General features: G+C 42.4%; 1 protein-coding gene and 1 pseudogene across 3 annotated transcripts in view; one reads left to right on the top strand and one right to left on the bottom strand.

The window, feature by feature from the left end:
- ZNF568 (zinc finger protein 568) overlaps positions 1-23,645 on the top strand; it is a 167,151-nt gene that overhangs the window by 23,154 nt on the left and 120,352 nt on the right. For all 3 annotated transcript variants that reach the window (XM_029212269.1, XM_029212260.1, XM_029212280.1), the window contains one exon: positions 2,733-5,694. In XM_029212269.1, the coding sequence (XP_029068102.1) occupies positions 2,733-3,715 (983 nt within the window). In that variant the 3' untranslated portion in view covers positions 3,716-5,694. Of the gene's footprint in view, positions 1-2,732 lie in introns of those variants that run through there.
- LOC114889091 lies at positions 18,834-21,286 on the bottom strand (annotated as a pseudogene).

Genomic DNA, 23,645 nt, shown 5'->3' with positions numbered 1-23,645 from the left:
GTTGGGTAGTGAAGGAGACGCCTGAGTTTGGACTGTCTTAACCACTTCTATTTAATTTTCAGAATAACTGCCCCTCTCCCATCAGCTGTATAAAATATCTCAACAATAATCTCTGGTATCCTGAGTGTTGGTAACCTACTCTTTAGAATGCCTCTGGACTTCTGCTTCTCCAATAGAGTCATGAGTTTAGCAAGAAGAGTCAGTGCCATCTGTTTCTGGATCTCTTTATGCCATTTGTACTTAGTGTTATAATCACATGATTGAATTAAATATTATATAAACCCCCAAAACATCCAAGTCATTTCATGCTTCTCCCCAAAATAATGTCTTTGAGATTACCACCATCCAGCTTTCACTGGTTGTAGTAGTAGCAGCAATATCATTAGAATTTCTGGACAACACTCAGTGTGTGCTCATTTTGTGCCAGGTCTGTTCTCAGTCCTTTACATATATCAATTCATTCAACCCTTACAATACCTGTGAGGTGTTTATTACCAGCCTTTATTCCCCCATTTACAAATGAGCAAACAATCACAGAAAGGTTAAGAAACTTGTCAAAGAACATATAACAAAGTAAGGGACCAAATGGGGATTTGAACCCAGGTGGTCAGGCTCTAGAACCAGTATTTTTTTTTGTAATTTTTTGGCCATGCCACGCAGCATGTGGGATCTTAGTTCCCCAACCAGGGATCGAACCCGCTCCCCCTGCAGTGGAAGTGCAGAGTCTTAACACTGGACTGCCAGGGAAGTCCCTAGAACCAGTATTCTTAACCATCACACTCTGGTGCCCTCTGAGGTGAATTTTGCTTCATGAAACTGCTCGTCAACCTTCCTGAAACCATTATAACCTGGCTATCAACGGCTTTTCTTTTCCCTCTTTCAAGAATTTTATATAATAACTGCCAAAAAATAGTATCCAGTCAGCCCTCCTTTCTAAGTTATCTGTATCCTCTATTTCCCTGGCTGCAGCCCAGCCTTTTCCTTCCAAGGGACTACTGCATTTTCTGTTTTCCAAACTTGATTCTCTTCTCAATGGTGTAACTCCCTAAAGAAGTCATCCGTTCTGAGACCATATGTTGCTCACAACCGGCCTCTTTGACATTTTGCCACCTTTTGTCCGCCTTGTACCACCTAGGCTCCCCTACCCTCCATTTTACCAGTCTGGATCATCTCCACAGTTATGTCCACTTATCCCTGTTTTTTGTCGAGCAAGAACTGAAGTCATCCTCTTTTTTACTTGCTACCTCCCCTCCACCCCACATGCACACAAGTGCATGCATATATATACCTCACCTTCTCATTCCAGAGTTTTGCTACCATGAGCTCATTTTGAAGCTTCTGTCTCTGTCACCCTAATTGTTCTATGCTTATGTGCTAGTTTTGTTGGTTTTCCTTTGAGAAATTACTTTAAATCTTCCTGTCTACTTTTCATTTCCCACTGACATCTCCTAAAATTGGACCCAAATTACCTCATGCCTGAATGTCTTTAAGTTAGGGGTTCTTAATCATTTTTGTGCCATGGAACTCTTAACCATTCTGGTAAAGCCTAATAGACCCCTTTTTTACATATTGAAAAAAAATAAAACCCATAAGATTACATGAGATACAAATTACTAAAATACAGTAATTACTAAAATAAAGTTAGAAAATGCAATATCAAAACATTAACGATGTTAATGATATTAATGATAATAGTAGATATACTTCCTTATTTATATATTAAATTATGAGATCTCCCATCAGGTCAAATAATTGTCATGATCTCAAAGTAGAGATGATTGTAAACATATTTTGAGAAATCTGTGACAACTATAGTGTGACATGAAAATACCTTATTCACAAACTAGGACAGTTACAGGAGCTAATACTACTGTGTTTTGTTGTTCACATTCATAATCAAAGGAAATGCTCAGTTGTAGTTAGGACAGATTTCTATATACCAAGTTAAGAGTTCCTGCTTTAAATTCTAGTTAGCTTCGTTGATTCCTTCTTTTATCTAGTTCATCTTAGAGCCCTTGCCATTTATATTATTACTAACTAGCTCAACATAAACTCTCTGCTGTAACAGTGCTTGTCAAACTCTTAATATGATAACGAAGCATCTGGGCAACTTGTTAAAATACAGATTCTGATTCTGTAGGTTTGGGGGTGGGGCCCAAGATTCTGCATATCTGCCTACATATCAGTTCCCAGATGAGGCTGATGCTGACCATTGAGAACCATGCATTGGGTAACAAGGTGCTTTATGACATTTAAACCCCTTTCCTCTGTAACAGGGATCAGCAAACTTTGGCCTATAGGTCAGCCACCTAATTTTGTGCATAAAGTTTTATTGGAACACAGCTGCACCCTCCTTACATTTACATACTGGCTGTGTTCTCACCATACAATGGGAGAGTTAAGTAATTGTGACCGAGACCATATATCCCACAAAGCCTAAACTAGTCGCTGGTCCTTTAAGAACATGTTTGCCAACCACTGCTCTATAATATCTTCTCATCTTCAAAATTATTTCTCTCTATCATCTATGACATGTTTCATTACATTTGTGCCAGTTTCTGAATCTACTATACTCGTATAATACTTTTCCCTGCATTGGTGCCTTTAGTTCTGATTCATGCTCTCTATTCATATACTGTGCACCCTTTAAATTTTTAGGGCATTTCTCAAATAGTTTTATTCCAGGTCATAATAACAGATTCATAAGGAAAGGTTTGCTGTACCTTCTCCAGAAAACATTTGGCAAGGTAACGTCCAGAAGGAAAGACGGCAAGACATGCTTTTGAGGCAAGGTACGTTCATCAGCAAGAAAACGTTGCCCAAGGAAAGAAGCCATGAATATAATAAGTTTGGGAAAATATCACATCTGAGCACTGATCTTTTTCCTTCAATTCAAAACCCTAATAACTGGGACGCTTGTGGAAAGAGTGTGAACCATAATTTAGACTTGAATGGTTTTAAGAGAAACTATTCAAAAAAGCAAGATGAGTGCTATGGATATGGGAAATTATTACAACATACAAAGCATGATAGAAGACCTAATGGAGAAAAATTCTGGGAATGCAGTCACTGTGAGAAAGCTTTCAGCCATAACCCAGCACTTATGTATAAACCAGCAGTAACCAATTCCCTTGTGTACAAACGGAAGAGGGTTCCACCTACAGAGAAACCCCATGTTTGTACTGAGTGTGGGAAAGCCTTCTGCTACAAGTCTGAATTCATTAGGCATCAAAGAAGTCACACTGGGGAGAAGCCATATGGATGCACTGACTGTGGAAAAGCCTTTTCACATAAGTCAACCCTTATTAAACACCAGAGAATACACACTGGGATAAGACCCTTTGAGTGTTTTTTTTGTGGGAAAGCCTTCACCCAGAAGTCACACCGCAGAGAACATCAGAGGACACATACAGGAGAGAGACCCTTTGTGTGCAATGAATGTGGGAAGTCATTTGGTGAGAAGTCATACCTCAATGTACATCAAAAAATACACACAGGAGAAAGACCCTATCGTTGCAGAGAATGTGGAAAATCCTTCAGTCAAAAGTCATGCCTCAATAAACATTGGAGAACTCATACTGGAGAAAAACCCTATGGATGCAACGAATGTGGCAAAGCTTTCTACCAGAAGCCAAACCTCAGCAGACATCAGAAAGTTCATGCTAGGAAGAATGCTTATAGGAATGAAAACCTAAAAATTGTAGAAAAACCTTGAGCAAGATATCCTATTTCATTATATGTGGAGGAATTCATCCTTAGGAGAAATCTCATTGATCTAATGACCAAGTGTTTTATCATAAGGCAAGTCATGCTCCAATTGTGACAGAAAATTTTATACTAAAGATTATAGAAAATATTTTATAAAACATAAACCTGTTCATTCTGGCTTATGAAAGTTTAAATGATAACAGAATACAAAATATATGTGAAGAAAATTAGAGGTATATTATGGTATGTCCCACAGTGAGCCACATAATAAGCACTATTTATATTTTAGAATTATAAATGTGAATTTAATAAATTATGAATATCAAGCACATATGTAGAATGCCATTCACCAAACTTTTTTACTCTAAATATCACCATTGTCTTTTGGTGTCTAACAATGCAAAAAACAATAATAGTAATAATAATAATAATAATATGGCCAACTACTTTTTAAAAAAGCTTTAACATATTAAACCAGCACATTTTCTCCACCTTTTCTAGCACAACTGGCTTTTTAATCAGGAAGAAAGTAAAGTTGAACCAACAGCACAAACCATACAAAAAAAAAAATTGGAGGCGGACTTAAGATTTAAAATTTTAAAATAACAATAAAATTCTTGAAAGAAAATGAAAGGAGACTACATGTACAATCTAGGAATTGGGGGAGATTAACTTTACCAACCCAGGACACTCAAAAGCTGTTAAAAAATAAATATTTGACTACATAAAAAGTGCAATCTTTTGCATGGCAAAAGATGCCATCAGCAGTCAATAAACAACGATTTGGGGGAAAATATTTGCAGAGCCAGTCAGAGAAAGAGTGGTCTTCGTACTGACAGGAAAAAAATAACCCAATAGCAAAACATGGCAAAGAATGAATAGACAGTTGAGAGAAGAGCAAATCTAGGTGGCTGATGGGCTTATCAAAAAAATGGTTAGCCTCAGTAGTTGTTGGAGAATGCAGATTAAAGTTATAATGAGATAACTGACAATCAAGCTGACGAAAAAGAGCAGGAATGCTTTTTGCTGTCAGGACAAAAGGTGTTCTTAAGACACTGCTGGTAGAAACATAAATTGTTACAGCTCTTTTGAAAAGCAATCTGACATCTATTATAACTTAAAATACTTATGCCACTTTGTGCAATCTTCTCTTAGAAGTAAAACCCCAATACATAAGGGACATGTACATTTATTGTGAATTGTTCCTAGTGGCAAAAAACACTAGAATCAAAATAAATGCCCATCAGCAGGGAAATTGGAAGAGGGAAGGAACTATAGTATATCCATTCCATAGGATGTTTATATAGCCATTAAGGTGGACAAGTTAAAACTATGCTAGTGGACCTGAATGGAATTCCACAATGTTTCCTTGAGAGAAAAAAGCAAGGTAGAAGTGTGTAAAATGACTCTGTTTTTGTAAATCAGTTACAAAATGCTTCTAGGTGCTTATGAATGATAAACATGTATCATATATGTTTGTGTAAGATTTTATATGCATGGAGAAAAATATAGAAGAGTATACATTGGGTTCGGGGAAGGTGGGTGATGCAGGTGGATAATGGGGTAGTCAAGAGAAGGAAAATGAAAGCCCCAAAGAAAAATTATGTAAATAACTGAACCAAGTATGATATGTCAAATATGTGATTAAGAAATTTGAGGGGGAAGCTAGAACTCTACTAATTTGTGGAGATATTTGTGGTATATTGTTAAGTGAAAAGAGAACATTTCAGAATAATGTATATGAATCTATTTTTTTAATTAAAACACGTATATGTGTACTTATGCATGTGTGTGTTTATACGAACAAAGAGAACAGTGTGGAGGGACAGATATAAAACAAGATATTAACATTGGTTACCCTGGTGGGGAATGGAAATGTAAGTAGTTTTTAAATTTATATATCTTTGTATTGTTTTACTTGTTAACAAACATATATTACTTTTGTAATTTGAAAAACAAAATAAAGGGGGGAAGAGTGTTTTGAAATACATGGCCTTCCTTGCAAATGTTTTTATTTTCTGACAAGATGGCACTCTGGCCTGGTCTATTGCCTCTCCCCTAGCTCAGTCCTTGGGATATCACCAGAGTAAAAGAAAATGTGTAGATCTAAAGAGCAAAAGGCAATACTTTGAGAACCTCTCAAGTAAAGATTTTTTTGATTTTATTTTGAAATAATTTTTGACTTATAAAAAAGTTGCAAAACAGTTCCCAAATATTCTTCACACAGCTTCCCCTAATGTTAACATCTAATATAACCATAATACAATTATCAAAACCAGGAAATTAACATTGATATAATACTGGTAATTAAACTATAGCCCTTCCCACTGATGTCTTCATCTAGCCCAAGATCCAGTCCAGATCCCACATTGCATTTACCTGTTATTTCTCTTTAGTCTCCTCCAGACTATGATAGCTCCCCAGTCTTTTCTTGTCTTTCATCACTTAGACACTTTTGAACAATACTGGCCAGTTATTTTGTAGAATATCCCTCAATTGGGGTTTGATTAACTGGCTTATGCATTAATATTACAGAAGTGATGCATCTTCAGTGCATCATATCAGAGGGTACATGATGGTGATAAATCTTATTGGTGATGTCAACCTTGATCATTTGGTCAAGGTGCTCAATGTCAGATTTCCCCACTCTAAATCTGCCATTTCTGCCTTTGTAGTTAATAAATATCTTGGGCAAGACAGTTTGCAGAGAATTTTTTTTAAAAACATATTGGCCCCAGTGATTCTGTTTGATTAGCTCTGGCAGAGGGTTCAAGCATCCTCAGTAATTCTGATGGTCAGACAAGGGTGGAGCTGTGGTATGGATCACACACCTAATCGTTAGCCCTGAAACAAAGCATCCTCCTCACAGAACAGATGGTAATGAGAAAAAATTATGACATCTGTTAACACTGGTCTCTAGCTTTGGTAACCTAAGTGTGTTAGTTACCTAGTGCTACCTAACAAATTATCACAAATTTAGTAGCTTAAGCCAACCCACATTTGTTATCTCACAGTTTCTGTCAGTCCAGACACAGCTTAGCTGGGTCCTCTGGTTCAAGTCTCACAAGGCTACAGTCATGGTGTTGCCAAGAACAGTGGTTTCATCTGATCCTCAGCAAGAGAAGGAGCTGCTTCCAAGATCACATGGTTGTTGGCAGAATTCAATTCCTTGTGAATTGTTGGACTGAGGGCCTCCATTTCATGCTGGCTGTGGGCCAGAGGTTACCCTCAGTACCTTGTCACATGGGCATCTCCAAAGTCCAGCTCACAACACAGCAGCTTGCTTCAAATAAGGAGTCTGCTACCAATACAGAAGTTACACTCTTATGTAATATTATCATGCAAGTGACATCCTGTCACGTTTGCTGTATTCTGTTGGTTAGATGCAAGTCACAGTTCCCAGCCACATTCAAGGGGAAGAAATTACACAAGGGGGATTCCTCTTTCCAGACTTCCAGGAGGTAGAAGTCATTGCAGGCCATCTTAGAACCTACCCACCTCACCAGGGAAATAGATTTGAAAAGTAGGAAGGAGTCAGGAAGGCTAGTGCTGGAGCAGAGATCTGAGTGAGCCACAGATTCTGGATGTGCTTGTTGGGAGTTCTTGAACTCTAAATAGAAGTGCATCCTTTACCCACAAGTGCATTCTAAGCGCTTACCGTGAACCAGGCACTGTTCTTGGCATTGGGGATACATCAAACAGAAAGGAAAACTGATAATTGTCAATGAGCAAAAAGTAAATAGGGAAAGGGTATATAAAATAGTAGGAGCGTTGGGACTTCCCTGGTGGTCCAGTAGTTAAGATTCCGCACTTCCACTGCAGGGGGCGCAGGTTTGATCCCTGGTCAGGGAACTAAGATCCCACATGCCATGTGGCGCAGCCAGAAAACCCAAAAACTAACTAACTAAACAAATTAATTAAATAGTAGGAGTGTTACAGAGCCCAAGCTCACTCTACTCACTGCAGGACAGGCCAGTAAATCAGGAGGTGAATTGTTCTGGCAAGGAATAACGACTTTAATTGGAAACCTAGCAGACCAAGAAGATGGCAGACTAGAGTCTCAAAAAACCATCTTCCCTCAGTCCAAATTCGGTCTCCTTTTATACGGGGGAGGGGGAGAGGCCCACTGCGGTGCTGACTAATGGCTGAGCAGGACTGCTATAGGTCGTGCCTGCGCCTCCCCTATTACAGGAGGGGAGTGAAATTTTAGATACAGTAGCCGAGAAAGGCCTCCAAAGGGACCTCTGCATAAAGACCTGAAAGAAATGAGGGACCTAATAATGCACGTGTCCAAAAAAAAAAAAACTATTCCGGGCAGAGGGAATAGCAAATGCAAAGACCCTAAAATAGGCAGTGTGCCTGGAATGTTGGAGACCAGCAAGGAAGGTGTACTCTCTATTGCCGAAAAACAAACTACCCCCAAAATTTACTGACTTAAACCAACAATAAACACTGTCTCACATAGTGACTATGGGTCAGGTTGGAAGCGCCGTTGGAGCTGCACTCCCCCTTACTGCAGCTTCTTTCCCCTTGCCCTGCCCTCTCCCAAACCTTTGTCCACCCAGGGCCTCTTTCCCAACCCCATCAAGCCAGAGCCCAAGTGCCTTTTGCACTTATTGGAAGGTACACCCTTGCCATGGCCTCTTCTGTGTAGGGACCCAGAAGCAGAATGTAAGATGCCTGGCACCTCCTCCAAAATGGTGGCGCCCAGGATGCCCTACCTTAGCGCTAATAAAAACTGGTTGCAGGGCGCTGCCATCTTTCTTATGAGCGACAACAGGTTGATTAAGAGGAGACGCTGGCTGTTGTATTGATGCAGAAGTGGCAGCGCCAGAGCTGGAGTCCCTGAAGAAAGGATGGGAGCAGGTCGGTATCAGTCGCCTATCCTCCCTACAAGCAAAAACTGGGCCAGAAAAAGATTGGTGAATTGCCAGAAATATCCTTGATAATGGTTGCCCCCAGGGAGCCAATGGGCGCAGCTACCTGCTGCACCACCATAGACCCACCTGCAAAGACTGTACACAAATGTCTATAGCAGCTTTATTTGTTATAGCCCAAAACAGGAAATAATCCAGTGTCCATCAATAGATGAATGAATAAACAAAGTTTGGTATACAATGGAATGCTACTCAGCAATAAAAAGGAATAACTATTCATACAACAATATGGATGTCTCAAACTAATTATGCTGAGTGAAAGAAGCCAGATTTTTTTTTTTTTTTCCTCCTCAGGGCGCAGCTTGCAGGATCTTAGTTCCCTGACCAGGGATCGAACCTTTGCCCCCGGCAGTGGAAGTGCTGAGTCTTAACCACTGGACGGCCAGGGAAGTCCCAAAAAGTGTACATTCTGTGTGATTCCGTTTATATGAAACTCTATATAGAAAGCAGATCAGTGGTTGTTTAGGGGATGGAGTTTTGCCCGGTGTGGGAGGGAGAGTTACAAAGTAGCACAAGTAACCTTTTGGGGTGATGGGTATGATCAAATATTGGTTGTGATGGTTTTACGTGTGTATGTATATGTTGAAACTTATTACACTGTACACTTTAAATATGTGCAGTTTATTGTATGTCAATAACATCTCAATAAGTAACAGGGTAAGAAATAAATCTTTAAAACAATTATTTTACAATGAAATAAACAATTGTTATTTTAATATTTTATTTTAATTTTTAATATCTATATATTTGAATATTCGAAAGTATTCATGCATTTTACATACCTTAATTTGTGTAAAAAACCTGATCTTCAAAAAAAGTCCTATCACACATGTGAAGCATTAATGTGAAAATCGTCCCCCTGAATTTATTTAAAAACCATGTCTGCTTTCAAACTCTAAGTATAACCTATTACTGGCATATTTTAATGGTCTGAGAGGCTTTTTCATCAGGAGCCATCCTGATGTGGGACTTCAGATGCACTGTTTTTTCAGATATGTCTGGTAGGTGGGAAGGAGAGAGTTGGGGGAGGACCAGTTACATAATTTGTGGACCTAGGGCAAAATGAAAACGTGGGGCTTCTTGTTCAAAAATTACCACAAATTTCAAGACAGCAACAGCAGAGTGTTAAACCAAGTGTGGGACCTTCTGAGTGTGGGGCTGTCTGCAGCTATACAGGTTGCATGCCCATGAAGCCAGCCCTGGGTAGAGGGGAGTGTCCTGGGTAATCTGTTAAGACCTGAGTGAGTTGCCTTGCCATGGCAGTCACTGTGAGTGTTGATGCTTAAAATTCCCTGGGTCTCTTAGTGCAGGAACAATGGAAGCGGAGGTCCTCCATTGGAAGTCAGTAAAAATGTCTTACACAAGAATCAGTTCCTCAGAAGTTACCCCAAGATCATCCCATTTGTAACCTCCTTCATGTTCTCTTCCCCTGTTACCCCTCTAACTTTGTATTATGAAAACTTTCAAATATACAGAAAAGTTGGAAGAATTGTCGAGTGAACACTCCTATACCATCATTAATATTTTACCCTATTTGCTTTTTCATCTTTCCATCTATCCATTCATCAGTCCATCTCAATTTTTCATTCATTTCCAAGTAAGCTGAAGAAATCGGAATATTTTATAAGTGTACATTTGCTGAATTTAAACAAATGCATGCACTTGTATAACCCAAACCCTTCTGTAAAGCCCTTTTAATCTCAAGAAACTTTTACCTCCTGGTTCTTTATTCACCTTCTCTGTCCTTTCTCCTCAAAACCTTGTTTCCTCTTCTTTCTAACAGACTTTGCAAATCTGTTAAACCCAGAACCAGAAGGAACTCAACAGCTAATCCCCCTTTCTCCCTAGGAAGTGTTAATCATCTCTGAAACAGCAGATTTAGTGCTTTAGAGCTTGGTGAAGAGCCAGACAGTATTTTCAGCTTTGCAGGCCTGGCCTTACAGTCTGTCACAACTACTCAACTCTGCCCTTGTAGTGTAAAACCAACCACAGACATTACATAAACAAATGAGCATGGCTGTGTTCTAATAACCCTATTTACAGACACTGAAATTTGTGTTTCATGTAATTTTCTCATATCACAAAATATTTATTCTTTTTGATTTTATCTTAACTACTGAAAATTATGAAATCTTGGACTTCTCTGGCCATGCAGTGGTTAAGACTCCGCACTTCCACTGCAGGGGGCATGGGTTCAGTCTCTGGTCAGGGAACAAATATCCCACATGCCGCCAGTGCGGCCAAAAAAGTAAATAAATAAAATAAAATTATGAAATCTACTCTTAGCCATAAAAAACAAAGGGACTTCCCTGGTGGTCCAGTGGTTAAGACTCCATGCTCCCAATGCCGGGGTCCCGGGGTTGATCCCTGGTCAGGGAACTAGATCCTGCGTGCCGCAACAAAAGATCCCGTGTGCCACAACTAAGAACCGGCACAGCCAAGTAAATAAGTAATATTAAAACAAAACCAAGCAGCAGGCTGATTTAGTCTGTGGGCTGTAATTTATTAATTCCTGCTTTAGAACCTCACTGCTCCTAAGGTGTCCTCAGACTAGCCCTATGGCAGCTTATTTGAAAGAGATTCTCTGGTCCAACCCCAGACCTCCTGAATCAGAACCTGTATTTTCACTGATTCCTGGATGATTCTTGTTCACATGAAAATTTGAGAAGCACTACCCCATAGCTTGGGTTTGGAGACCAGAATGCAAGAGGTTGAATTCATCCACTCTTACTGGATGAGTGACTGATGGTAAGTTACCGTAATTGCAGGTTTAAAAATAGAATTCTACTTATTAGTAATTATGAGACAAATTGACAATTACTGATACAGATTGTGCACCTAAAAAATTCTGAAGGAAAAAACCCTAGCACAATATGGGAAAATGAAAGAGTTGTGAAATGAATGTTATATCTGATTGTTCACTTTATATGTGGAATAAACTCTTAGAAGATATATACTGGCAAAAACTCCTAAATATTTATGTACTTTAAAAAGACAAACAAACCTGATCTTACTAACAATTTAAAATATTATAGTGGTACAATTTGTTTTTAATGTGATATTGAATAGAGATAAAGTATAGTGAATACTGAGGTGTGCCACCCATCTCTCTCCCTTTCAGGGCCAAAGCACCCATCCCCCTAGCTGCTGGGATTGTTGGCTGCTGACAACTCACAGCTGAGTCCCTCTTCAGCAATTGCAAAGGTACAAACACCCAACCTCCTTGCCATTTTTCGGGAAATCACTGAGAGCCATCTTAGTTTTAAACCACACCTGAATATCCATTTGGTGTCAAGGAACCCAGGATCCGACACAGATCAACAGGATATAGAAAGGACATCAGCAAAAGCAATACTACTGCAGTAGTGAAGACGCTCTTGTCTGAAAGCTAAAGAAACCAACTCTGGCTACCTTCAGCAGAAAAGGCAGTTAACCAGAATACTAGGGTAAGGAGTGGGTTGAAGAAAACCCTGGACAACAAGAATTATCTAATAATCAGCTAGGGCTGTTTGGGGAATGCTTGAACCTTCTATATTGTGGCAGCTCCCAGGCTAGGCATGTCTCCCTTCCAGATTTCAGACTGCCAGGAGAGGGAAGGTGACTGGCTGAGCTTGGGGTGAGGGCAGCTCTGGCAGGGTCGGGAAGTAGGGGAAAGGGGAGGTGGTGGACAAGACGTAGTCAAGACTACTTATAGGGTGACCAACTGTCCTGGTTTTCCCAGGACTATCCCAGTTTTAGCACTGAAACACCTGCTTCCCGGGAAACCCCTCCTCAGGACGTGCAAAGTCCCAGTTTTTGCAATGGGTGCAAAGGCTGTGGGTAAAGTAGAAAACTGGTATGGTGGCCCCCAAAATAGGAACTGCTGAAAGCAACAGATTTTAGTGTCAAATGATACAGCAGAGATTTTTTTGCCTTCCATACTGCCCCTGACTGCTGATGTCGATAACCAAGATCGGTAGTTCACAATAAGGAATCATTCATTGATGCATCACTCTGAGTAATGCAACTTAAGTGTGTTGTAATTAGGAGCCGTAACTGTCTTTGCCTGTGCCTGTGGATTAACTCATGCTTTGTATCAAGTAGTGCTAGTTTTAACTTCTGACATTGTGAATACTGTGATAATGTTTTCTAAGATTTTAGATAATGAAAAGAATGGTTACGATACCAACACCAGCATAACCCAGACCAAAAAAAGGCTAAGTGAATGTGTTCTTTTTTTTTTTTTTTTTTTTGCGGTACGTGGGCCTCTCACTGCCGTGGCCTCTCCCATTGCGGAGCACAGGCGCCGGACGCGCAGGCTCAGCGGCCACGGCTCACGGGCCCAGCCGCTCCGCGGCACGCGGGATCCTCCTGGACCGGGTCACGAACCCGCGTCCCCTGCATCGGCAGGGAGACTCTCAACTACTGCGTCACCAGGGAAGCCCGAATGTGTTCTTTTAATGACAAATGGAAGGACACATGGATTAGGGAGATAAATAACCAAAACAGAGAATACTGAACAATATGGAGAAAATTCAGGATTGAGTATTCGGGAGAAAGGTATGTAAAAGTACACACGGTGGCAATCTCACAAGTCTGGGAAAAGACAGGTAAGTACTTTTAACTTTGTCAAGGTTTTTCAGCTCCCCCAAAGACACCAATAAAAATAGTGGTGGTGAATTGGCTTAGGTATACCAAACACACATCGTCATCATTCCTTTGACTGCTCTGTGAAACCAGGTACAGTTCAGGTACAGTTAATTTTCCGAACTCAGAGCTTGCAGCTAAAACATCCCGTGGGCAAGCTAAAGGGGAAATTTTGACAAGATATGTTGGTCCCTTACAGTCTAAAGCCTATTTTGTCAGATCTTGCCAGCCATCATCATTAGCTTTCTACAGTTTATCGAGTGGTGTGTGGAGTCATGGTAACAAAAATTTCCCCCTAGTTCTTAGGTACTCGAAAAATGGAGTTTCAAATCATCTTCTTGATTTCTATGAAGATTTTAATGAAACCACACCCACACAAACATAAAACGAAAGGGTGTTGATATCTTGTTCAATTAATAACTAGATTTTGTTCATCTATCTGCACATTTGGCAGACAACGTAGATGTAATTTTTGTAAATTCCATTCAGTCCCTAAACTTTTCACCGAAGAAAATAAAAAGATATTAGGGACTTCCCTGGCGGTCCAGTGGTTAAGACTTCACCTTCCAATGCAGGTGGTGTGGGTTTGATCCCTGGTCGGGGAGCTAAGATCCCACATGCCTCGTGGCCAAAAAACCAAAACGGAAAATAGAAGCAATATTGTAACAAATTCAATAAAGGCTTTAAAACTGGTCCACATCAAAAAATCTTTATAAAAAAAGAAAATTAAAAGATTTTATCTGCAACACTGCAAAAAAGGGGATGTGATTTGCTTATCTGAATACTGAGGCTTTCAGAATGAAAGGTTTTGGTTATTTCTCGATTTCTTCAAAACATGCAGAAGCACTTGGGAAGATTTTAAGCTTTAAAGAAATGGACGGAGATGGCCTCCTTAGACATATGTGTACCAGATTGCTATTGATACTAGCCATAGAAAAGACGTTAAAATGTCTTACTGGAAAATTATATTTTCCAAGTGTGGAACAAGCATGTCCTTCTCTAATTTGGAGAATGAGGATGAGAAAGGAGAAAATGATTATAGTAAAACAAAAGTTATATGCTGTTTCCTCAGAATTGTTTGATGATCTGGTTAAATAGAACTTTCTCAATTTCTTGACTGAAACTGTTAACTTCAACTTCACAAGTTCAAATTACCTTTCTCATTTTCCCTGAGAGGGGTTAACGTAAAGTGACATTCAAACACTGAAGTGCTTAAAAATTGTGGACATTTTAGACATGGATAGCCTCTGATGAATTTATAGATCCAAGACCCAGCAAACAGCTGCTTTACTAGCATAAGCCTTTTAGATACAAAGTGGATAGACATTTTTAGAGAGCTGGAAATGAATTCATCCAAATCTAAAAACCTGCTGTTGCTAGTAGATAAAATCATTAAGTATCCCACGCTCATATGCTTTTGTTTAGGAGATATTTGGCTTGCTGTCATCAAATTGGGGTGACACCAGGAATTAGCATAACGTGGGCTTGATAGGAGCAGAGCTCCAAGTCAAAGTAAATTTTGTATGTAGTCAGTTTTACCACTACTGTTCATACAAGAAAAGAAGTATGTCTTGAAGGCCACAGGCAGTTCAGAGAAATATTGACAAAGAAAACAGAGTAAAAACATCCCACTATATCATGAGACAGAAATATTTCCTTTTTAAAATTAAATATAGGTATTATCTTTTTCATTAGGTCTATTGCATTTATGTTCTCCTTTTAAAGCCTTAAACTTGGGGCTTCCCTGGTGGCGCAGTGGTTGAGAGTCCGCCTGCCGATGCAGGGGACATGGGTTGGTTCCCCGCTCCGGGAAGATCCCACATGCCGCGGAGGGGCTGGGCACGTGAGCCATGGCCGCTGAGCCTGCGCGTCCGGAGCCTGTGCTCCGCAACGGGATTATATACTGTAGACTATACATTAACATAGCCCACAGATTTTAAATATCCAATAGAGAGTTTTTAAAAAGTTAAACTGTTGTATCAGAGGAAATAAAGAAACATAAAATATTGGGGTTTCTTCCTTGCATAAAGTATGTTTAATTTGTTCTACTATTAATTACTACTAATTATCACAATTAACTGATTCTATTGTTTTACTCAGACCATTGCATGATTTGCCCCTGCACCCCTCACCCTATCTCTCTCCATCCCTTTATACGGTCTTTTCATTAGAGCACTCACCTGTGTTTTAAAAGTTTAACGTTGTCTATTGCTCAACTAGAACATAAGCTGTTGAGACCCATCTGTCCTGTTCACTGCTGTGTGCCACACTTCTAGAGGTGTCCAGCACTCGGCAGGAACTCAGGCAGTATTTCCTGAATGAATTAAGTGATGTGCACAAGGCCACGTTCTGAGCCACAGGAGAAGCCAAGAGTTAACAAGCTCAAGCTCTAGTCCTTTTTCTTGGTATAAATAGGTGTCATGAATCATGCACTCATTTTGTACTCAGAGGAGGTAAGATTTAGTTGTAAAGGGTAGAGTAAAATGAGATACAGTTGGGATTTAAAAAGAGCTGCTTACAAGCTCTGGGATCCCAGGGCAGGCCTCAGTTTTTTGTTTTTTATTTTTGCAGTACGCGGGCCTCTCACTGTGTGGTCTCTCCCGTTGTGGAGCACAGGCTCCGGACGCACAGGCTCAGCGGCCATGGCTCACGGGCCCAGCCGCTCCGCGGCATGCGGGATCTTCCCGGACCGGGGCACGAACCCGTGTCCCCTGCATCGGCAGGCGGACTCTCAACCACTGCGCCACCAGGGAAGCCCAGGCCTCAGTTTTATGGCATGTAAAATGGGGACAATAGACGCCTCCAGAGCTGGTGCCCCAGGATGTAACATGGAAGCATCAACCCCTGTCTTATTTATTTATTTATATATACTTTTTAATTTTAATTTTTTAATTTTTATTTTTTGGCTGCATTGGGTCTTTGTTGCTGCACGTGGGCTTTCTCTAGTTGCTGCGAGCAGGGACTACTCTTCATTGTGGTGCGTGGGCTTCTCATTGCGGTGGCTTCTCTTGTTGCAGAGCACAGGCTTTAGGTGCACGGGCCTCAGCAGTTGTGGCATGTGGGCTCAGTAGTTGTGGCTCACAGGCTCCCGGGCTTAGTTGCTCTGTGGTATGTGGGATCTTCCTGGACCAGGGCTCGAACCAGTGTCCCCTGCATTGGCAGGTGGATTCTTAGCCACTGCACCACCAGGGAAGCCCTCTTCTTTTCTAATATATATATTCAATGCTATAAATTTCCTTCTAAGATCTGCTTTCACTGTATCCCACAAATTTTGATAAGCTGTATTTTCATTTTTATTTATTTTAAGATATTTTAATATTTCTGAGATTTCTTTGACTTGTGTGATATTTAGAAGTGTGTTGTTTAATCTCCAGGTATTTTGGGGTTTTTCAGCTATCTTTCTGTTGTTAATTTCTAGTTCAGTTCCACTGTGGTGTGAGAGCATACATTTTATGGTTTCTGTTTTTTTAAGTTTGTTAAGGTATGTTTTAAGGCCACAGATGCTTGCTGTGTTTATCTTGGTGAGTGTTCCTTGTAAAATTGAGAAGAATGTGTATTCTACTGTTGTTGGAAGCAGTAGCCTATAGGTGTCAATTATATCCAGTTGATTGATGGGGCTAGAAGTCAACTGTGTCCTTACCAATTTTCCATTATTAAAAAAAGGGTGTTGAAGGAGTCCAATTATAATAGTGGATTTATTTATTTCTCCTTGTAGTTCTAAGAGTTTTTCCCTCACATATTTGGATGGTCCATTGTTAGGTACATATAAAGATTACTACTGTTTTGTTACACCTGTATCATTATGTAATGGCCCTCTTTATCCTTGATAATTTTCCCTGAAGTCAGCTTCCTCTAAAATTACTACAGGTGCTCCAGCTTTTTTTTTTTTTATACATGGTCTTCTCAGTCCCTCCCCTCCCCATGACTCAATTTTGAAAGCTAACACCTTGTACTCTTACTTGGCGTCACTTTGACATTGTTTTGTTTTTGTTTATTTTGCGGTACGCGGGCCTCTCACTGCTGTGGCCTCTCCCGTTGCGGAGCACAGGCTCCGGACGCGCAGGCTCGGCGGCCATGGCTCACGGGCCCAGCCGCTCCGCGGCATGTGGGATCCCCCCGGACCAGGGCACAAACCTGCGTCCCCTGCATTGGCAGGCGGACTCTCAACCACTGCGCCACCAGGGAAGCCCCCAGCTTTCTTTTGATTAGTGTTAGCATGCTATGCTTTTCTCTATTTTTTTTTTTTTAATCAGGGTTGAAACCTTGCTTCCTTCCTGCTAGGAGGTGCCATGTCATTTATTGAAACAAAACAAGACAGAGCAAACACATTTCTTAATAAGTGCAGTTTGTTAAAGTCCTGTTAAAACATATGGGTCAAGGGGAAGTAAAAATAATCAGAGGATCACTGTAGGAAAAACCTTTAGGTCTGGCACCTGGGAGACCTCTGGAGAGGAGGCAGTGAGAAACTTCATGTTCTGAAAGGAAGGAGCCCCCCAACTCCCTTCTTCCCTCTCACCCGATTAATCCCACCAGAAACCACCAAGATGCCCGGAATAAAAGGTTTCAAGTTCAATAGTCACACTCTCTCCAAATACAAAAGGCAGGTACAATTCAACTGAACACAGAAGGTTTTGTGCAAAGTTATGGGAAACTGAGACATTGTATAAAAAGTTAGGCTAAAGATGATTCTGTGGTTTTGTTTTGTGTGTGTTTTGTTTTGAGAGTGTGGCTCTTCCTCCATCACCTGAACTCAGCAAAGAAATGGTTATCCTGATGAAATATCAACAGCCAACACTCAGTAAAAAGGGACAAATTCTAAAAATTAAAAAAAAAGCATAATTACCAAAAAAATCTGTCACTTCTTCCTCCTGCTGTCTTTTGCTTTTTTAAACTTGTGTGTTTTTAAGTTTTTGATTTTTTTTTTAAATCCTGAAAAGTAGACAGTAAAACAGCTCCTGGAAGAATTTAAAACCAACTGCATGAGAATCTGGGAAGCTGAGGGGCTGGAGCAGGGCTGGGACCAGAGGACAGGAAGGGGCCCCCCCCACAGCCCTGTAGCCTCACTATACGACCAAGGGAAGGGGCGTCTTTAGTCTAAAAGGAGGAAGGGAGGAAGAGGAAGAGGAGGGGGGTGGGGAGACAAACAAAATAAGAGGTCTGGGCTTCCCTGGTGGCGCAGTGGTTGAGAGTCCGCCTGTCAATGCAGAGGACATGGGTTCGTGCCCCGGTCCGGGAAGATCCCACATGCCGCGGAGTGGCTAGGCCCGTGAGCCATGGCCGCTGAGCCTGCGCGTCCAGAGCCTGTGCTCCGCAACGGGAGAGGCCACAGCAGTGAGAGGCCCGCATACTGCAAAAAAATAAAAAATAAAAAAATGAAAGGTCATTGTTGCCTGTTTGAATCCAGAGGAAAATGCCGGCCCTGTGTGGGGTAAGAGCCCCTTGGAGGGGAGGCAGCCCTGGGAGGACCCGTCCCCCAGCACCACATGACACGGTGGGGTGGACAAGGGGGGCCAAGGTGGGCGCTGGTGGAGAAAGCCGGCAGGGGCCTCCAGGACACACTGGCTACTGTGTGCTTGTGCCCCCCTGTGTGTTCCTGGGGTAGCTCCTGTAGTCACAGTTCCAGTGGTACGGTGGCCACTGGCCCTGGTTCTGATTGTACTGGTTCCACTCCTGGGCATACTGTTGGTACTGGTTATAGCTGGGCTGAGGGTAGGTCTGTGCGGTGGGGGGCAGCGGAGGGGTGTAAGGGGCTGGGTTGTAGCTGCTGTAGCTCCCATAAGTGTAGGCAGGTGGTGGTGGAGGTGGAGATGGTGGAGCTGTGTAGCCCTGGCTGTAAGCTCCCTTGTAGGGAGGTGGCTGGCTGTAACTCGGCTGTGGAGGGCTGTGGCTGCTGACAGTAGGGGTGCTGGTATTGGCGCTCGAGCCAGGGATGTTGCTGTTCTTAGCGTAGCTGCCAGCCCCTGGAGGGTTCTGAGCAGGGCTGTAGCTGGGTGGCGGCAGTGGCTGTGGTGGCGGTGGCTGCTGTGGTGGCGGCTGTTGCTGGGGAGCCCGGTTGTAGCTGCCTCGGGTGTTGGAGTTGTTGTTATCCCGGCTGTTGTTACCCCAGCTGTTCTGGTTGTAACCACCACCTCCACTGCGGTTGAAACCTCCTCGGTAGCTGCCTCCTCCGCTTCCTCCTCCCCGATTCTGGAAGCCTCCTCGGTTGCCCCCGGGGCGACCTCGGTTGTCATAGCGCTGGAAACCGCCGCCACCCCCAGAGCCCTGGAAGCTGCCACCACCTCTGTTGTCAAAGCACTTTTCAGGGTGTGGCCCAGCCTTGCGGCCTTCCTCATTGTATTGCCTCACCAGCTTGTCTGCTTCCTCTCGCTGCAGCTCAATGAACAGCACCTCGTCCAGGAAGTCCCCAACATCTGGCAACATGAAGTTGGCTTTCATTTCTAAGACCGCATGATCTGGGACATCCTTCGCTTCTTCATCGTTTTGCTTTATCGTTCGGTCTTTTAGGTCCTCATCAGTGGGACAAATAGCAATAGCTTTGTGCTGGGAGCCTTCATATGGTCTCATTTTTCGTCTCTGGGTTGACCCATAAACATTTGTCTGATCTAGGATATAGCTGCGTTTCTTTCGGGCAGCGATCTGCATGAGGCGGTTGAAGCACTGGGTGGCCTGCTGGATCAGGACGTCCCAGCGGCCGGTGTAGTTCCTCTGACGGCGTAGGCCCATCACCTGCATCTTATCCATGATGGCATTGGTACCCAGGATGTTGTACTTCTTGGAGGGGTTGGAGGCTGCATGTTTGATGGCCCATGTGGTCTTACCGGTGGCAGGCAGGCCCACCATCATCAGAATCTCACACTCTGCCTTGCTCTTTGGTCCGACAGTGCCCCGGATTTGCTCACTCAGGGGAAGGTGCTGGATGAAGATGTAGCCTGGGAGGACGGAACAGTAGAGCTCTGCCCTCTGCCCGAAGTTGAACTCCACTGCACAATTCTTCACCAGGACATGAGGGTAGAGGGCCTGACCCCCTAAGGCTCCCTTCTGGATTCGGAAGGCAGTGCCCATCCACTTCCCATTTTTGGTGAAGGAAAGTTCCACATCATTTCCACATTCAAAGTCCTCAAAGCAGCCAATCACATCATTTTCTGCAAACTTGTCTCCGTAGTTTTCAAACCAGCTGTTGGTGGACTTCTTCCCAGTGCCTCCATAGCCATAGGAGAAAGGCTCTTTGCCTAGCTGAGTGCTGCAGGAGTCCAGGGACCAACCAATACGGACAACGTGTGGGTCGGGCTCTGTAGATGGAAGGTGCTTCACAGAGACTTCCTCATTGATCTTTATCTCAAAGCACACACGGCCCCTTCTGACCCCATAGCTGGCACGGGCTGCTGACCACAGGTATGCAAAACCTTCAGTTGTGAGTGGGCAGCCACTACTCCGGTCTCAGGCCACCTTGAAGTGGAGGTTGCAGTTATATGTGTCGATGGCAGCAAGGGTGTTGTCAAAGTCATCTTCATCCTCTTCAGCGGGAGGCTGAGGAAAGCAGCCCCTCCTATCCTCCCAGTGCTCGAAACACCCCCGTTCCCGGTTTTCTTCATAAGGCCTCTTGCGATTCTGGAACTGCTGTCTGTCTGGTTTGGGTTGAGATGATTCGGGTGGGAGGAAGCTGGTGGGTGCTTCTTGCTTCATCTCTGTCTTCACTTCTACTGGGCGATAGGCCTGCTGCTGCTGGTCCATTTCCAGTGTTCTCCTCTCGTAGCCTGACTCGTTCTCTTTCTTGATGACCTGCATCTCATAGAATTGGTTCTGCATGATAATATTGTCCATGACATCTCCTCGTTGTTGTGCCCGGGTTGCCCCAGTTCGTTGTCGGCCTCGAGCTCCCGCTCGTCGTCGGGCTCCTCGGCCTCCAGCGCCGCCTGCAGCCGCTCAGCAAGCTCGGCCTTGAGGCCACGAGTGTCCAGGCCGCGGCGCTGCTGCTCCTCGCGAAGTTCGTTCACCTTCAGTCGGCGTACATCCATGGCCCGGGCCCCCGGGGCGGCCCCCAAGCCCAGCCCGGCCTCCCAGGGCTCAGTCCCCCTTAAACCTTTCCTGTCAGGAGGCAAAGGGGAAAGGGGAGGCCCCCACTCCACTCTCTCTATTTTTTAAAATTTATTTTTTATTTTTGGCTGTGTTGGGTCTTTGTTGCTGTGTGTGGGCTTTCTCTGGCTGTGGCGAGCGGGGGCTACTCTTCGTTGCGGTGCGCAGGTTTCTCATTGCAGTGGCTTCTCTTGTTGCGGAGCATGGGCTCTAGGCGCCTGGGCTTCAGTAGTTGTGGCACGTGGGCTCAGTAGTTCTGGCACGTGAGCTCTAGAGCGCAGGCTCAGTAGCTGTGATGCACGGGCTTAGTTGCTCCGTGGCACATGGGATCTTTCCAGGCCAGGGCTCAAACCCGTATCCCCTGCATTGGCAGGTGGATTCTTAACCACTGCACCACCAGGGAAACCCCACTTTTCTCTATTTTTAATTTTATCTTTGATATGTAAAGTGGTTATTGATATAATTGGATTAATACCTATCATATTTGTTACTGTTTTCTATTAATTGTCTCTGTTGTTGTTTTCTTTGTTTTTTTTTAAACCTAGACTTCATGTTCTGGGTAAAAGGAACACTGGTAAGACCTTTAGTGATGTGGTGATAAGGTGTAGGGGGAGGGGTTATGTTCTATAGTCCTGTGATTAAGCTTCAGTCTTGGTGAAACTGCCACTGGACTGTGAACTTTGCCAGTGCCTCTCAGTCTACCTCCCTCCCTCAGGTGGGACAGGATGGCTAGAGTGGGCTGGAGCTGAGCATTTCTTTTCCCTCAGGTTGGTTAGACACTAATGAAACCTCAGTAGGTTATCGGCTCTGGTACAATAGTTTCTCTTTGCGGCATGCCTTATTAAGAACAGAATGCTTTGGGAATATTTTAAAATAGCGACTTTCCCCCTCTCTCTGCCAGAAACACAATGGAGATTTTTCTCCAGTCTTAGTGAGGACTTAGTGAGGACTTGATTGGGCTCCTGGAGGTAAAGCTCATAAAAGTGCAGGGGCTTCTTAAAGACTCGGACCCCCTTGGTGCATTTAACTCTCAGATTTGTCCACACTGAGCCTCCTGCAATTTTTCCATTACAGTTTAGGTTTTCCATCTTCTGTACTGGTTCCCACAGAGGTTTCTGCTAATGTGCCTATGCTCTGGTAAGTTGTGAGTCTCTGTATCCACCTGTCTGTGGACAGCAGTTTACCCTGTGACCTTAATTCTCTGATGGATCTATGGAAGAGTTGATTTTCAGTTCATTCTGCTTTTTACTTGTTATAATGGATTGATGACTTCCAAGCTCATTATGGACTAGAAACTGGAAGTCTTATCTCTAGTTGATTTTTTGTAGTGACACGTTTTGATTCCCTCCTCATTTCCTTTTTTGTGTATTCTATAAATATTTTCTTTGTGGTTACCAGAGGGATTACATGTAACATCCTAAAGTTATAACAATCTATTTAAAATTGATACCAACTTCCATTGCATACTAAAGCTCTATTCCTTTACAGTTGGCTCCTTCTCTTTATGTTATTGATATCACAAACTAAATCTTTATATATTGTGTATACTTTAACCTAGATTTACAATTATTTTTATGCATTTGTTTTTTAAATCTTGTTTAAAAAATCTCCAAATTTTTCAAATCAAAATTACATTAATACTGTTTTTATATTTATCCATGTATTTACTTTTATCAGCGATCTTAATACTTTTGATGGCTTACAGTTGTATCCAGCATCCTGTAGTGCCTGATATTAGGGAGATGGAAAATACTCCATCCCCAAATTCCTAGCTTACCTGTAATGATTTCTTTAATTTCATCCTTTGATTCATGATTTTAGCCAAAAAACAAAATAAAAACCCAAACAGTTCCCAAACATATACACTTCCCAAAAATGTTACGAGCGATTAGGAGCAAATAGGATTTCATGTTCAAATTAGTTTGGATCACACTTGGATAAACCACTTAAGTGGGAGTTCTGTCTCTTTTTTTTAACTGCACAGTTAATATGCTGCTGTGCATTATAGGATGTGGGATTATAAGGCTATTGCTAAAATGCAGACATAGTATGTGGAAGTAACTCCTAAAGTCACTTATTATATCCACATTCATTTCATTATAGAATGTAACATACTGTTTTGTTTTTAACAAAATATTTTGCAAAGTGCATGGCAATGGTGAGATGCATTAAACTATAGGTGACTGGTGTTTTCTGGATCGCTAAATATTTGGAATGTGGACAGAATGGTAATGATGATAGCAGTGACATCACAGCAGATAGGGTAACAACTCACTTTGAGATCAGGTTGCATGTATGTTG

The sequence above is a fragment of the Monodon monoceros genome, unplaced genomic scaffold (genome assembly GCF_005190385.1).
Source record: "Monodon monoceros isolate NGI ecotype Baffin Bay Population unplaced genomic scaffold, NGI_Narwhal_1 Super_Scaffold_10, whole genome shotgun sequence".
NCBI lineage: Eukaryota > Metazoa > Chordata > Mammalia > Artiodactyla > Monodontidae > Monodon > Monodon monoceros.
This window is presented reverse-complemented; position numbering and strand designations above follow the sequence as displayed.